This window comes from Melanerpes formicivorus, unplaced genomic scaffold (genome assembly GCF_026170545.1).
Source record: "Melanerpes formicivorus ecotype bairdi unplaced genomic scaffold, bMelFor1.0.p_v2 SCAF_2, whole genome shotgun sequence".
Classification (NCBI taxonomy): domain Eukaryota; kingdom Metazoa; phylum Chordata; class Aves; order Piciformes; family Picidae; genus Melanerpes; species Melanerpes formicivorus.
Window position 1 is genome coordinate 31844323 of NW_027142354.1, and position 15151 is coordinate 31859473.

A 15151-nucleotide genomic window follows, 5' to 3' on the forward strand; every position below is an offset into this window, starting at 1 on the left:
AGCAAGTGCTTGATATGGGAGAGGAAAACCACTTGGGGCTTAGTGGTTGGATTATTTCTCCACACCTTGGAGGGGTAGGGGAAAAAAACAAACAAAAAAACCCCAATAAAAAAACCCAAACCAAAACAACAACAAAAATAGCAGCCTCCCTTCTGATGCTCACTTCTTTAGTTTTATTTTCAAGTAAAAGTTTGTTGCTGAAGTAAATCTTCCTGGTTTTATTGTGTCAACATTTTGAAAGAAGGCTAAATGATAGCTTGTGTTCTTTGGTTATATAGCTTTAGTGCCGCAGTCTTAATGTGTTTGTGTCTCTGCTATGATGGTCAGTATTGCCCTGGGATGTGTGGCGGCTGCTGAAAGGTCTGTCTTCTTCTCCTTGTAATAAAGTTCTGTGAGGGCTGCTTTGTGTGTTAAAGAGCAGTGAGCGCTTCTTCCTTAGCTGCAGTTAGCTTTTTATCTATCAAGCTACTATTTGCTTTGCTGCTATTTTTTGATAGATTTAATTATTTTTTTTTTCATATTAATAAAAGTGTTAGTGTGCACTTAAGTTTTTTTCTTCATCTGGCTGTTATTTGTATTCTAAATGAGGACTAGTGTAAATTTTACTAAGCCAGTATCTCCCTTTAACACTTTCTAAAAACCATTTCATTCCTATTGAATGTCTATCATGAAAACTTGACTGTTGCCTCATCTGACTTAGAGACACGATTATTCCTAATACCTGTTCAGCAAAGAAGGCTAAGTCTCTCAAATGTGACAAAGATTCTTGAATATAACTGATTTGGGGTGTTTCCTTGGAGTTAAGTATTTCTTAGTAGAATATGGAAATTAGTAAGCTATAATAACAATGCAGCATTTAAGCTGAGGTTAATTAGTTAAATAACTGTCAGAAATCTAGCAAATGGAAATCAACAACATTATATACTTTTTTTTTGCTTTTTTTGATTGGAAACAATGCTCTGGTTTTAAGTCTGATTATGTATTTACATTTGTAACAGGAAAGGGTTAATTTGTGTCTGGTCAGAAGTACCCAGCTGGCTGATAAGGCTAAAGCTATGAAAACCAAGAGTCTGCAAGTTCTTTGTTTACTTTATTTATAAATATTTATAAATACTTTATTTATAAATAAAGTAGTGCTAGGAATTTGTAGTTTTGCTCGCTGACCACAAACTCCCTCCAAGCGCCTTGTAGAGGGCAAACAAACCTGGAGGAAGATGAAGAGGAGGAAGGCAATTGCTGGGTGGGGGGTGCCATGACCCCTGAGCGGGCTTCATGCATGGGCAATAGAGGATGGAGGTTATGTAACATGATTGTATAATGGGAAGGGGCTTTTGCCACCCAAGCCCTCCTGGGGTGTCTTGATCCAACATCACGGGATGCTGGCGGATCGGTTTGTTAGCTGCACCAATCCTCCGTTGAGCAGTGGGGACTCCTGCTGGGGTGCCGGCCACTCCCCACCATTTTGAAATCTCCAGAGCCATGGTAACATGTGTGTAGTGGGTTGAGAGAGAAGGCCTAGCTTTCTCTCCCCAACAAAGAGGAAAAGGAAAAATAATAAAACACCAGAGCTAACTCAGCCGGAGAAGCGGACAGAGAGAAACTGAGAAAAATTCCAACTGAACTCAAAACTTAAAGTTGCATTCTACCAGTGAAATTAGTTTAGAATATCTGATTGTTTTCGTTATTATTCCAAAACATTCAGCCAGAGTGTCCCAGCACTGTCCCTTTCTTAAAGGCACAGCCTCAAACGGTCACACATCTGTCTAGCTTTTTGGTTTGCGCCTAGTTTTCTGTTTGTGCCTCTCTGGTACTGTGGGTAATGCAGGTGTGGTTTTTGTTTTGTGCTTTGCCTTCAGTTTCGCTACGCTGTTATGTAACCTTGTCTGCCCTTTAATAAAAGCACACTGTGCCCTCATGGCACCTGTGGTAAGGTGTGCTGATTCCTGAGCCAAAGAGCCCACTAAAACAACATTCTTGTTTCTGATGTGCCAATTCTGGCTTCACTTTTGAATTATTTCTATTTAAATTGTCAAATATCTTAAATATTAACTTGTAGTTTCTGGTGTAGGTAACTGCTATAGAACCCATAACTAGTCATGGAGGAGCCAATGCAAGCACTCAGCACCTGCATCAGAGTCTGCAATGCCTCTTTGGAGTGGTAGCAGTGGGTACAGATGTTGGTCATCTACTGCTGGTTGACCTTTGTTTGGATGATTTATCTTGCAGTCAGAATGAAATCAAAACGTCAGGTAAGGTTGTAGTTTTTAAACTTGAATTTAAAAGTAAGAAAATTTGTTGTAAATAAACAATATGCAAGCCACTTCAAAGATACTAGCATGCAGATATAACTCCTGATAACAGTGGGTTTGCATTGTATAGTCCTGAACTGATTGAAAATGGGAGTGTCTTAATACTCGTAACGTAAATGCCCCTTCCTTCCCAAGGTCCTTAAGTCTTTGACTCATGCCTGTGAGGTGTGGGAATTTTACAATCTGAGTGCTGTTGCCTGATAGGAAATTGAGTTAAAGATGCCCTGTTTCATGGGAATGTACTTCTACTTCTGTTAATCAACTTGGGGCAAACTTTAAAGCTTGTTTTTGTTTTTGTTTTTGTTTTTTTTAATAAATCCAACTAACCAAAAATGAAACATTTAGATGAATGAAATCTCTGATTTTTGTATCCATATTGTTTTGATTATTACAGCAATGGCTTCAGGGGTTGATGTTACTTCAGACAGCTTTATCATGAGGTTGAAACTTGTGATTTATAGAGTCCAAGAAGAATTTGTCACACTTTTTCCTGTTTTTGAAATGCAAGTGAGAATACCTATCCCATCAGAAAGTTATTCTGTTCTTTGAATATATACAAAATGGCAATAGCAAACCCAAATGTTCCATAAATGGGTGTTTTGCCTGGGGCACTAGAATTAAATTGTACATTGTAGTGGGTTGAGATTCCCCCCCCAACATTAACTTCGCCAGACCAGCTCGGTTGGAAGCAAATGGAAGCTATATTTACGAGCAAAACTAGAATCTACAATGGAATGCAATGAATACACACAAAGTATACAGTATTTACAATATTTTACAGATATTTACAACTAACAAACAACACAAAATGCTCCCTGGTCAAAGACCAGGGAAACTGTCCCTCTGTCCCTCTGCGCCTCCCCCCACCTCCCCCTGCCCAGGTCCAAAAGGGAGAAAGGAGCAGAAAGAAAGTAGTGGTATGCACCTAAGGTCGGCAAAAGCAGGTTAATGTCTCCCAAGCAAAGCAAGCAGAGAAGAGAAGCCCCCAGAAGAAGAAAGATTGGTTTGGTACAGCCAGTCCTATAGCAGATATTTCTTCAATGATATTGTTTAGAATGATCTTTATTTTTCCTTTTTACATCCAGTAGTGATTTATTTATATTTTTCTACTTTTCTGCTGGAAATCTGTAACAAAATTTTAAAGGCCTAGCCTCAAACTACCACATACATGTTGTCACATTAGTATTTAAAATGCATAAATGGCATAACACATTAATTTATTGTGTGGTTTTGTCTTTGTAGATCCAGAAGTTGCCGTTAGAATTCCTGCTGAAGTTCCACAGCAAAGAGAAATTGTGACCAGGGAAGGGAGCAATCTCTGTTTTCAATTACAGAGTCCCTCAGAAACAGGAATATCAACCCTCTGCTACATAATCAGAAGCAATCAGCTCGTTGTGGGCTCTTCAGATGGCTACCTGTCCATATGGAATATGAAAACTTTGATGAGGGAGTAAGTGGAGCTTTTTACATTTGGCCATACCTGGAGATGCAGAAGTCTCAATTTTTGCTTAAAAAAGGATATCAACTTAAAAATCAGCTTTTCAGAGACTGAATTTTGAGTGTAATCTTGGATTGTTTATAAATCTTCTTCTGAAATAGTATTGAGTCATACATGGATTAAGCAGACCACCTTGTCCCCAGTAGACTAGAGTTGTTTCCTTTATTGTGCCTGTGGATTGAGGAATTGTGGAAAGCAGGCTTCTGTAAGCTATGCCAAGCAGTTAGGATGTGATAGAGCTGATTTCTATGCAACAGTTTTCTCTGTCAGTAGTATTCAGTGAAACCAGGAAATACTTATATTTTACAGGATCACAGGATGTTAGGGGTTGGAAGGGACCTCCAGAGCTCATTGAGTCCAAGCCCCCTGCCAGAACAGGACCACAGAATCTAGCTTAGGTCACACAGGAATGTATCCAGATGGGCCTTGAAAGTCTCCAGAGAATGAGACTCCACAAGCTCTCTGGGGAGCCTGTTCCAGTACTCTGTGACCCTCAGAGTGAAGAAGTTCCTCCTCATGTTGAGGTGGAACCTCCTGTGCTATAGTTTATATCCATTGCCCCTTGTCCTGTGACAGGGTACTTTTGTTTGGTTCTTTTCAGAAGATGTGCTGCATTTTAAGTTCAATATTGAAGTAGGATACAACAGTAGGAACAATCTATTGCCTAGCAGCTGAAGTAATCACTTATATTCTCCTCTGCCTGAGGAGGAGAAATCTAACACCTCAGGTTACTGCATTTGATGGACAGTGATTTCCTCACTTCTGGACTGTTGCATAAAAGGTAGTCAGTTCCCTGACTCAGTTGTTTGAGATGGAAGCATGAACTTCTGTACTTTGAGGATAAGCATGTAAGGTGCTCTTTTCTCAGAAGATGCTCCTACCCTTCTATAAACATTTAGAGCCAGTAGACTTATTTTTATTTTTCTTTCTTTCTTTTTTAAACCTGCAGGCACCACTCTCAGCTTGAAGGAGGAAGGATTCCTGTCTATGCTGTTACTTTTCAAGAGCCTGAGAACGATCCTCGGAATTGTTGCTACTTGTGGGCTGTTCAGTCTACACAAGAAAGGTGAATAAAAGCTTACTACAAGCCACTGAATTTGTATTTATTTATTTTTAAAATACTTATTTTCATACAGTGGATGTTTTGTTTATCTAGTTACTCATCAAGGTATTCAACTTACGATGCAATTTTTATGGGATTTAACAGATGTAAAGAGGGACTTACCTTCTGAAGGAAGGCAAAGCAACAGTGGCCATACATATTTCTACTTGCATTCTTACATTATTTCCTTTGTTTCTTGATGACTGTTTCATGATTTGATATTCACATCGTGGTATTAAATGTGATTAAAAGTAGGTGAGGCTGCAGATCTAGAACACTTAAATGTGGTGGTACAACAGAGTGCTGCCCTAAAGGAAGGGTTGACAGTATGTCTCATTACCTTGTGCCAGCTTTGGCAGTCTTTATGAGCCAGTTCAACTCTCTTAGCAAGCTGTCACTGTTTGGCAGAAAAGCCAGTGGCATCCCACTTGGCTAACAAATCAAATCAAAATGTGGAAGGGTGCAGTGTATGCAAGAGAGGGACTGGAACTTTGATATGAACAACAGGGGAGAAAGATGTCTCAGCACTGGCAAGCCATTTAGTCAGTTCAGCCTTTCATAGAGTGGCAGTCTTTTTTACTTTACAGCAGGTTCAATTGATCTCTTCACTGTAAAGAGCTGTTTCAAAAAATTTTTAGTCCGTAATCATGTATTAAAGCTTTCAAATTGTATGACTAACATTTGCCTCACAAGTTGGTAGTGTTGAAACTTCCTCCTTTATGTTTTTGTGGCTAAACATGACCAATTCTCATGTTTTGGGAAGTGGTGTTTTTCTTTTCACCAGCAGTGTTCTATTGAGAAAACTTCAATCTAGATCTAATATAATGATGAGGACTGCAAAGCAGCTTGTAATCAAATTTCATAATTTATGCCTTTTTCAGTGGAGGTGATGTTGTGAGTTTACATCTGTTGCAGTTAGCATTTGGTGACAGAAAGTGCTTGGCATCAGGACAAGTCATGTATGAGGTAAGACATGCTTGTATGTGAAAAGATGAAAATGGTAATTTCCTCTAAGCATCAGTTAAGTTGGTAAAGCTAATATTTGCTATCAAAATTCAGAGCTAACTATAAAACCAGTAGTCTTTTGTTGAGTCTTACTGGGCATGGCCTTTGTCCGTACTTTTTGAAAACCAGTTATACAATTTTATGCTACAGTGTCATGTGTTCCAACTAGATTCATCTCCAGAGTCCATAAAAATTCAGTTCCTGAAGAGGAAGCAGCTTTTAGAAAGAAAAATATTCTTAATTAAAAAAAAAAAAAAATTAAAGTTACCTAGGAAGAGAAGATAGGGGTTTGAATTTGTTTAACCAAACTGCAAACTTGAACAAGCTTCTGTATCTTTTAGAAATGTAGTCATATAGCTATATTCTTTTCTGAGCTTTGCCAACAGGCCCTCCTATTAAATATACCTACAGTTTAGATAAGTGTTAATCATGAAATTTATAGCTATAAAGATAACTCTTTCTAATTTTTGGCTGGGTTACCTATGGCATTTACTCTTCAAGCCAGAAAATATATAAGTACTTACAGTAAACAGTGGTATGATTTTGTCAGAAGAGTACATGCAAATTCTTAGTACTGACTCCCGACATGCTGTGTTTAAAATACAGATGAGGTATCATTCTATCTCAGATATCTAACAGATATATGATGCTTCTGTATGATGCATAATTCTGCTTGCTACTGTGCTTGGAGCTCTTCTAAGATCTTTTTGAGGGAAAAGTAATCTTAGCTCAGAGCAGTTCTTCCCATTTTGACAATTTCTCTTCTATATTCTCAAAAATCAAGGAATGAAACTGGAGTGATTCTTGTCCTGGAGTACTCTATTTTTATAGAGCCTGTGCACTTTTTTATAATGAGTTATAATTTTTACCTTTATCTTTTTTCCTGTGGTATAGGAAATCCCCTTCCTTATTTGAGTATTGCTGCTGAATATATAAAGGTTAGGTGTTGGGGAAAATAAGTAGTGTTTATTTAAAATGCATTGTCTATCATGGGGACAAAGTAGAAATACTTTCAAGTGATTCAGAGTATTCTAAATATTGATGTCATCTCTTTACCTTTGTTGACATGCATTTTTTTATGCCATAAATGTATAGTGTTCTAGAGCAACAGAGGACCCTCACTGAGTTTTATAATTTTAAAAAGGTTTTCAGTTCAGTTCACTTCTGCATCTCTTGTAGAGTGCTCTAAGTACTTTGGCAGGCTGGATGTTTTGCTTTTGAACTCCTGCTTTGTTTTATTCTCCTTTAAAAGTTACTTTGTTTATATCCCTTATTTGGAGAGGCTGAGAGACCTGTGGATCTTTAGCCTGGATCAGAGAAGATTGAGAAGAGAACTTATGAGGTCAAGACGATGGAGCTGGGCTGTTTTCAGTGGTACCCAGTGATAGGACAAGGAGCACTGGCTAAAAAGTGGAACAAAGGTTTCACTTAAACATACAGATTAAATTATTTGCTTAGATTTCATGCTAGTTTTTCAAATAGATGGTTTAGATTTTTCTTATCTATTTCCTATGTCTGCGTGCTTCAGAGTGAATTTAAGATAGGGAAATATTAAATTTTAGCCTTTGCAACCAAACTTGACCATTAGGACTTGACACTTAACTCTGTTGCATGTCTCCTGTAGTTTCTATTTGCCATCAGAAATAACCTCATGAAAATATGAAATAATGTGTATATACACATAATGTATATACATATTATTTCATATTTAGGTATAATATATGCTTGTACCTCAGAATGACCTTTTCTGGTTTGTCTGATTTTTGTGGGTTCTTTTGTTTGTTTGTTCATTTTTTTTCCCCAGGGTTTGGAATACTGTGCTGAAAGGTACAGTTTAGACCTCATGGATGGAATCATACCCTTGAGAGAGCCAACCTGCAGCACCAAATTACTCAGCTGTCAGACTGTAGAAGAATTTCACAACCATGTTGAGGATAGCATTAATGAAGGTTTGTTCTGGTGTCTGTGTGTGGTTAATGAATGAATGAATTTGGAATCTAAACAATGGATGCTCCTGTACCCACAGTCTGAAATTCTTAGATATCTACACAGAGTAGCTTGTTGGAATTATTTAAAAAGAAAAACTTGGTGCTTAACTTACATGGGACTTCTTTAAAGGAAAAAAAAATAGGTTTGCTAAATATTTTGTTTGCTGACATGCTCTTGCAATGTGAGGCCATCTGAATAATGCTGTTCTGTTTTTTTTATTCTGCCAGCTCCCTTATTTGAACAATAAGACCATTCTCTTTATTGCTTAAGAATGTTAGCTAAATTGTTTTTTCCCTATTTAAACTTATGTCTGCATCCAGCTGGTCTCTAGTGAGAAGCTGTGCTTCCCAGGACTCAGTATTGATGCCAGTTCTCTTTAATACCTTTACCAATGATCTGGATGAGGATATTGGTAGCACCCTCAGTAAGTCTGCAGATGAGTACATGTACCAGTACAGATTAGGTGTTGACCTGCTGGAAAACTGCTCCATGGAGAAGGACCTTGGAGTCCTAGTGGACAATAAGTTATCCATGGGACAGCAATGTGTCCTTGTGGCCAAGAATGCCAACTGTATCCTGGAGTACATTAAGAACAGTGTGGCCAGCAGGTCAAGGGAGGTTCTCCTCCCCCTTTATTCTGTCCTAGTGAGACCAAATCTGGAGTATTGTGTCCATTTCTGGGCTTCCCGGTTCAATAGGGACAGGAAAATACTAGAGAGAGTCCAATGGAGGGCTACAAGAGTGGTTAAAGGACTGGAACATATGTCTTATGTGGAAAGGCTGTGAGACATGGTGCTGTTTAGCCTAGGGAAGAGAAGACTGAGAGGACATCTTGTTAATGTTTACAAACATCTGAAGGCTGGATGTCAAGAAGAAGGGGCCAGATTCTTTTCAGTGGTGCCCTGAAAGGTGTGATAGGACAAGGGGCAATAGACACAAACTGGAAGACAGAAAGTTCCACCTCAACATGAGGAAAAACTTCTTTACTGTGAGGTTGACAGAGCACTGGAACAAGCTGCCCAGAGAGATTATGGAGCCTCGTTCTCTAGACACTTTCAAGACCTGCCTCGATGTGTTTCTATGTGGCCTACCAGAGGTGATCCTGCTTTGATAGGAGGATTGGACTTTATCATCTTCAGAGGTTCCTTCCAAAACCTATAATTCTGTGATTCTATGAGTCCAAGTTGGATGGGAGCATTGATCCACTCAGGTGTAGGGAAACTGTACAGAGGGACCCAGACAGGCTGGATCAATGGGCTGGATCAAATTGTAGGAGATTAAATTCAGTCCTGAATTGTGGTCACAACAAAGCCATGCAACACTACAGGCATGGAGAAAAGTGGCCCAGTGGAAAAGGACCAAGAAGTGCTGGTCAATGGATGCCTCAATAGAAGATGTCAGTGTGCTCAGGTCAACAAGGCCAGCAACATGCTAGCTTTTATTAGAAACAGCATGACCAGCAGGACTAGGGAAGTGATTGTCTCCCTGTACTTGGCACTTTTAAGGCCATATCTTGAGTACTGCGTTCAGTTTGGGGCTCATTGCTACAATAAAGACAATGATGAAGGATCCAGAGCACAAGTCTTACGAGGATTGACTGAGGGAACTGGGGATGTTTAATCTGAAGAAAATGAGTCTGAGGATAGATCTTATCAGTTTCTGTAACTACCTCAAAGAAGGTTGTAGTGAGGTGGGTGTTGGTCTCTTCTCCCAGGTAACAAGTAATAGGACAGGAGAAAATGGCCTCAATTTGCAGCAGGGGAGGTTGAGAACAGGTCTTAGGAAAAAGCTTTTCACCAAAAAGGATGATAAACATTGGTACAGGCTGCCCAGGGAAGTTGTTGAATCACCATCCCTGGAAGTATTTAAAAGACACATAGACGTGGTTTAGGTGTGGACATGGTTTCATAGTTTCATAGTTTCATTCAGGGTTGGAAGGGACCACAAGGATCATCTAGTTCCAACCCCCCTGCCATGGGCAGGGACACCCCACACTAGATCAGGCTGGACAGAGCCTCATCCAGCCTGCTCTTAAACACCCCCAGGGACGGGGCCTCGACCACCTCCCTGGACAACCCATTCCAGGGTTTCACCACTCTCATGGTGAAGAACCTCCTCCTCACATCTAGCCTGAATCTCCCCACCTCCAGCTTCATTCCATTCCCCCTAGTCCTGTCACTACCTGAGATCCTGAGAAGTCCTTTCCCAGCCTTCCAGTAGGCCCCTTTCAGATACTGGAAGGCGACAATTAGGTCACCTCGGAGCCTTCTCTTCTGCAGACTGAACAGCCCCAACTCCTTCAGTCTGTCCTCATAGGAGAGGTGCTCCAGCCCTCTGATCATCCTTGTGGCCCTTCTCTGGACACGTTCCAGCACCTCCACATCCCTCTTGTAATAGGGGCTCCAGAACTGGACACAGTACTCCAGGTGGGGTCTCACCAGGGCTGAGTAGAGGGGGAGGATCACCTCCCTCGACCTGCTAGCCACACTTCTCCTGATGCAGCCCAGGATCTGATTGGCTTTGCGGGCTGCAAGTGCACACTGAGAGCTCATGTTGAGCTTTTTGTCCACCAGCACCCCAAGTCTCTCTCTTCAGGGCTACTTTCCAGCCAGTCACTGCCCAGCCTGTATTTGTGCCTGGGATTGCCTCGACCCAGATGCAGGACCCTGCACTTGCTCTTATTGAAATTCATGAGGTTGGCTTGTGCCCACCTCTCCAGCCTGTCAAGGTCCCTCTGGATGGCCTCCCTTCCCTCCAGCGTGTCTGCTGCACCACACAGCTTGGTGTCATCAGCAAACTTGCTGAGGGTGCACTCAATGCCACTGTCCATGTCCCCCACAAAGATGTTGAACAAGACAGGTCCCAGGACTGATCCCTGAGGGACTCCGCTTGTCACTGGCCTCCACTGGGACATGGAGCCATTGACAGCCACTCTTTGGGTGCGGCCATCAAGCCAGTTCCTTACCCATCTAGTGGTCCACCCATCAAACCCATGTGTCACCAGTTTGGAGACCAGGATGTGGTGTGGGACAGTGTCGAAGGCTTTGCTCAGGTCCAGGTAAACAACATCAGTTGCTCGCCCCTCATCTATTAATTTTGTCACCTGCTCATAGAAGGCCACCAGGTTGGTCAGGCAGGATTTGCCCTTGGCAAAGCCATGCTGACTGTTCCCAATCACCTCTTCACTATTCTTTTGAGCGAGTAGTGACTCCAGGAGGATCTGCTCCATGATCTTTCCAGGCACAGAGGTGAGACTGACTGGCCTGTAGTTCCCTGGTTCCTCCTTCTTGCCCTTTTTGAAGATGGGGGCAATGTTTCCCCTTTTCCAATCTGTGGGGACTTCACCAGATTGCCATGACTTTTGAAATATAATAGAGAGGGGTTTAGCAACCTCATCTGCCAGTTCTCTCAGTACCCGTGGGTGTATCCTGTCAGGTCCCATGGACTTGAACTCTTTCAGGTTCTTCAGATGATCACGAACCTGATCTGCACTTACAATGGGCAGTTCTTCCTCCCCGTCCCTGGCTTTGACTTCCATAACATCAGGAGTGTGGCTAGAGGCCCTTGCAGTGAAGACTGAGGTAAAGAAGTTATTAAGTACCTCAGCCTTTTCCTCATCACTTGTGACCATGTCACCATTTTCCTTTCTGAGGGGGCCCACACCTTCCCTAGTCTTCTTCTTCCCATTAATATACCTGTAAAAGTTCTTAGTATTCGCTTTAATCTCCCTGGCTAGATTAAATTCAAACTCTGCTTTGGCTTTCCTAACCAGGAGTCTTGCTGCTCGGGCAGCTTCCTTATATTCCCCCTGTTCTACCTGTCCTTCTCTCCACTTCCTGTAGAGTTTCCTTTTAAGTAATAGTGTGTCCAGTAGCTCCTTGCCCATCCAGGCAGGCCTCCTAGCATTCTTACCTGCTTTTCTCTTTGTTGGTACACAGAGCTCCTGGACACAGAGGAGGTGGTCCTTGAATACTGACCAGCTGTCCTGGGTCCCTCTTCCCTCCAGGGCTTTGTCCCACGACACTTTGGTTAGCAGATCCCTGAAGCGATCAAAATCTGCACGCCTAAAGTCTAGGGTCGTGAGCTTGGAATACTTCCTCCTGATTGCCCTGAGGATGTTAAATTCAACTGCTTCATGGTCACTGCAGCCAAGGCCGTCTATGAGCCTCACATTGCTTACCAGCCCTTCCCTGTTGGTGAGAACAAGGTCCAGCATAGCACCATTTCTTGTTGGTTCCTCCACCATTTGGAGGAGGAAGTTGTCTTCTATGCAGTCCAGGAACATCCTGGATTGCTGGTGCCTTGCTGTGTTGTCCCTCCAGCAGATATCCGGGTGGTTGAAATCACCCATGAGGACCAGGGCTTGTGACCTGGAAGCTGCTTCTATTTGCCTATGGAGGGCCTCATCTGCTTGGATCTGCTGGTCAGGTGGCCTGTAGGAGACCCCCACAGTAATATCTTCTTCCCCTGTCCTGCCTTTAATTTTGACCCATACACTCTCACATGGTAATGGTAGGTTAACAACGGGACTCAATGATCTAAAGCGTCTTTTCCAGTTGCTGGCACAACAGCTTCTGTTGGATGTGTATTTAGGCTTGCAATGCACCTGTCTTCTGAATTACAAAAATACTTGACTTTAAAGGCAATTTTAGCAGTTAACAAAACAACTGGCACAGAAGTGCACACTGGAACAGAGCAGAGTGTGTGAGGATCCCTAAACAATAATGATGAATTCAACCGAGAAACACTTTACCAAACATGCTGTTGTCTTGTTCCTTACCCTATTAGGTTAAATATGTCACATATTTTACTGCCAGAGAATGCATTTTCCTCAAAGAGACTGTTTCAGTTTTTGAGAGAACTGGAGGGTAGCATTGTGAATGTTTTAAGTGATAATCTTTATTTCCTGTTTAGGGGATCATTTATTTATTTATTCCATGTTATATTTGTGTTCTTTCATTCTGAAAATACCAGAAAAGACCTATTCTTAAAACTCGTAATTGAATCAAATCTGGAAATTTATGATGCCAGCTGAGTGATACAAATGCATATGATAATTATTTGCATCCATTCTACAAGTAGCAATGTATGTGTTCCTAGTTTGATCAGATCCTGATGTATGGAAAACTTAACTAGCTAATAATTTTGTCTTTGATTTGACTTAGAATTGATACAGTTTGAACAAGAAGGAACAGTATAACTGAAACCTATCACAAAGACATTTTCTTTTCTGTAATATTTTTTATTATTATTGATACTCTATGAGTGATATAAGAGAATTAAGACAAAATGGAAAGTGGTATTCTAAAGATGTCAGACATGTTTTCTGTAAATAACAAACAATGTCTTATCTTTTACAGTAATATCTCCTGACACCAGTGTATCAATCTTCAGTTGGCAAGTGAACACGCATAGTCAGAGAAAACCATCTACTTACTTGGGTGTGTTTGACATTAATCGCTGGTATCATGCTCAAATGCCAGACTCAACAAGGTAGTTTTTTATTCAGTTGCTTTCAATATCCCAGAAAATAACTAATTTGAAAGTTGGTGTTTATCTTACACCCTTTTTTCTTTAAGGCCAGAAGAATTCCTCTGTGATTGCCCCTATTTTGCATTGTGGTCACTGGATACTGTAGTAAATATGACTGCTCCAGATTTCATTTTGGATATTCTGATACATGAGTGGAGCCTAAGTCAGGGAGTTCCTCCTTCCGATCCACCACCTGAGCAGTTTTTCAATCCAAGCAACTACAATTTTGGTAGGTATTTTGTTTCTTTTAATAGTGGCAAGCTTAAACTGGGGTCAAATACCCTTTATTGATTCTCTTGTTCATTGTTCATCTCTCAAAACCCAAATCCCCACAAACTCAACTCTGATTACATTGTGCTAACACATTTGTGCTAACATATATGACAATCTGCTGAGTTTTGAGTTTTGGTAATCTGTGAAGTGGTGATGGTCATCAAATGAACTGACTTTGGACTGAAGCTCAAAGTCCAGCACCTGAATAACACTAGAGACAAAATCCCTACACAAATTTGTAGATGACCTGATGAAGAAAGTGGGTACTTAGTTATATCTTTCCAGCTACTGCCTTTGAAATAATGTAAACTGGTCAAAGCATAGCAGTAAGAGTGTGGAAATCTGTCAGACATTCATTGTTTCTGCAGATGGTACCTGCTTGCTGAACTCAGGAGTTGTTCATGTGACTTGCAGTGGCTTCCAGAAGGAGGTAATCCCTCACTATTTCTTTACCAAAAATGTCAAAATCTTTTCTGAGTTTTCTATTGCACTGCTTCCAGTGTCAGAGACCATTTTACACTCATCCTGCCCATTCACATACAATTGTATCCTGCCGGTTTTATGCAAATGGTAATGTTTTAGGTCCACTCTTGGGTCTATAAAACTACCATTGTCTTTTGTTGAAGCATCTTCAGGGGTTGAATGACTAGAAAGAAATTCAGTGGTGCTCTACGAGCAAGAACAAAAATATTGTGAAAGTTAGGGAAAAGTGTTTCTTCTTTATTACCCATCAGATAAACTGCCGACATAGTCTTGTGGTAAGGTTTCAGTCCCTGATTAACTAGAAAAAGCAAGACAGATCGGGGAAAATGAAATATTATTTAACTATTTCAGAAGAAATGAAAATTGTTTTCTCCCAGACTTGGCCAAATTATAACTTCTGAGCCACTGCACAGATTGTGGCAAATAATGTTTCAGCTCACTAAAGCTTTCCAACATAAATCATCTTCTGCACAAATAGACACAGACAGGGTCTTCCAAAGTGCAATTTAAAGTTGTGTGTTAGTTTTACTTAAACTGAATGTATGTGAATAAACTGTTTGACTGCTGTCTTTAAGACTCCACATAACAATGCTTACTCAGATTGTTAACCTAAAGTATATTACAGATGCAAACTGTCTGACAGTTTAAGTGAACATTTATATTAGTTCATGTATTGGTTATCCAGAACCTTAGTGGCTGAATAATAATGCTGTCTTAATCTGTAGCTTTTGATTGATGTTTCAGACCTTGAACTTTTTGAAGAAATCTGGTCCTTTAATAAGTGAAGCTGTTCATGATAGCTACAAGAGGTGTTTGGTAGCTGGCTTGCTGTCTCCAAGACTAGTTGATGTCCAGCCATCCAGCCTGAGACAGGTGAGTACATACCAGGGAATCAAGGGAGAAATAGATCCATCATATCTGACAGGGCTGTAGAGGCTACAAGACATGATAATCTGATTT

The 15151-nt window shown here is 40.8% G+C and overlaps 1 protein-coding gene across 1 annotated transcript in view; it reads left to right on the forward strand.

The window, feature by feature from the left end:
• The window catches only part of LOC137449628 (protein ELYS-like), a 57798-nt gene that overhangs the window by 24401 nt on the left and 18246 nt on the right, over positions 1 to 15151 (forward strand). Inside the window, 9 exon segments of the mRNA XM_068155335.1 lie at positions 2069 to 2249; positions 3552 to 3759; positions 4757 to 4873; positions 5791 to 5875; positions 7719 to 7863; positions 13264 to 13396; positions 13483 to 13664; positions 14077 to 14138; positions 14936 to 15064. Of these exon segments, the coding sequence (XP_068011436.1) occupies positions 2069 to 2249; positions 3552 to 3759; positions 4757 to 4873; positions 5791 to 5875; positions 7719 to 7863; positions 13264 to 13396; positions 13483 to 13664; positions 14077 to 14138; positions 14936 to 15064 (1242 nt within the window).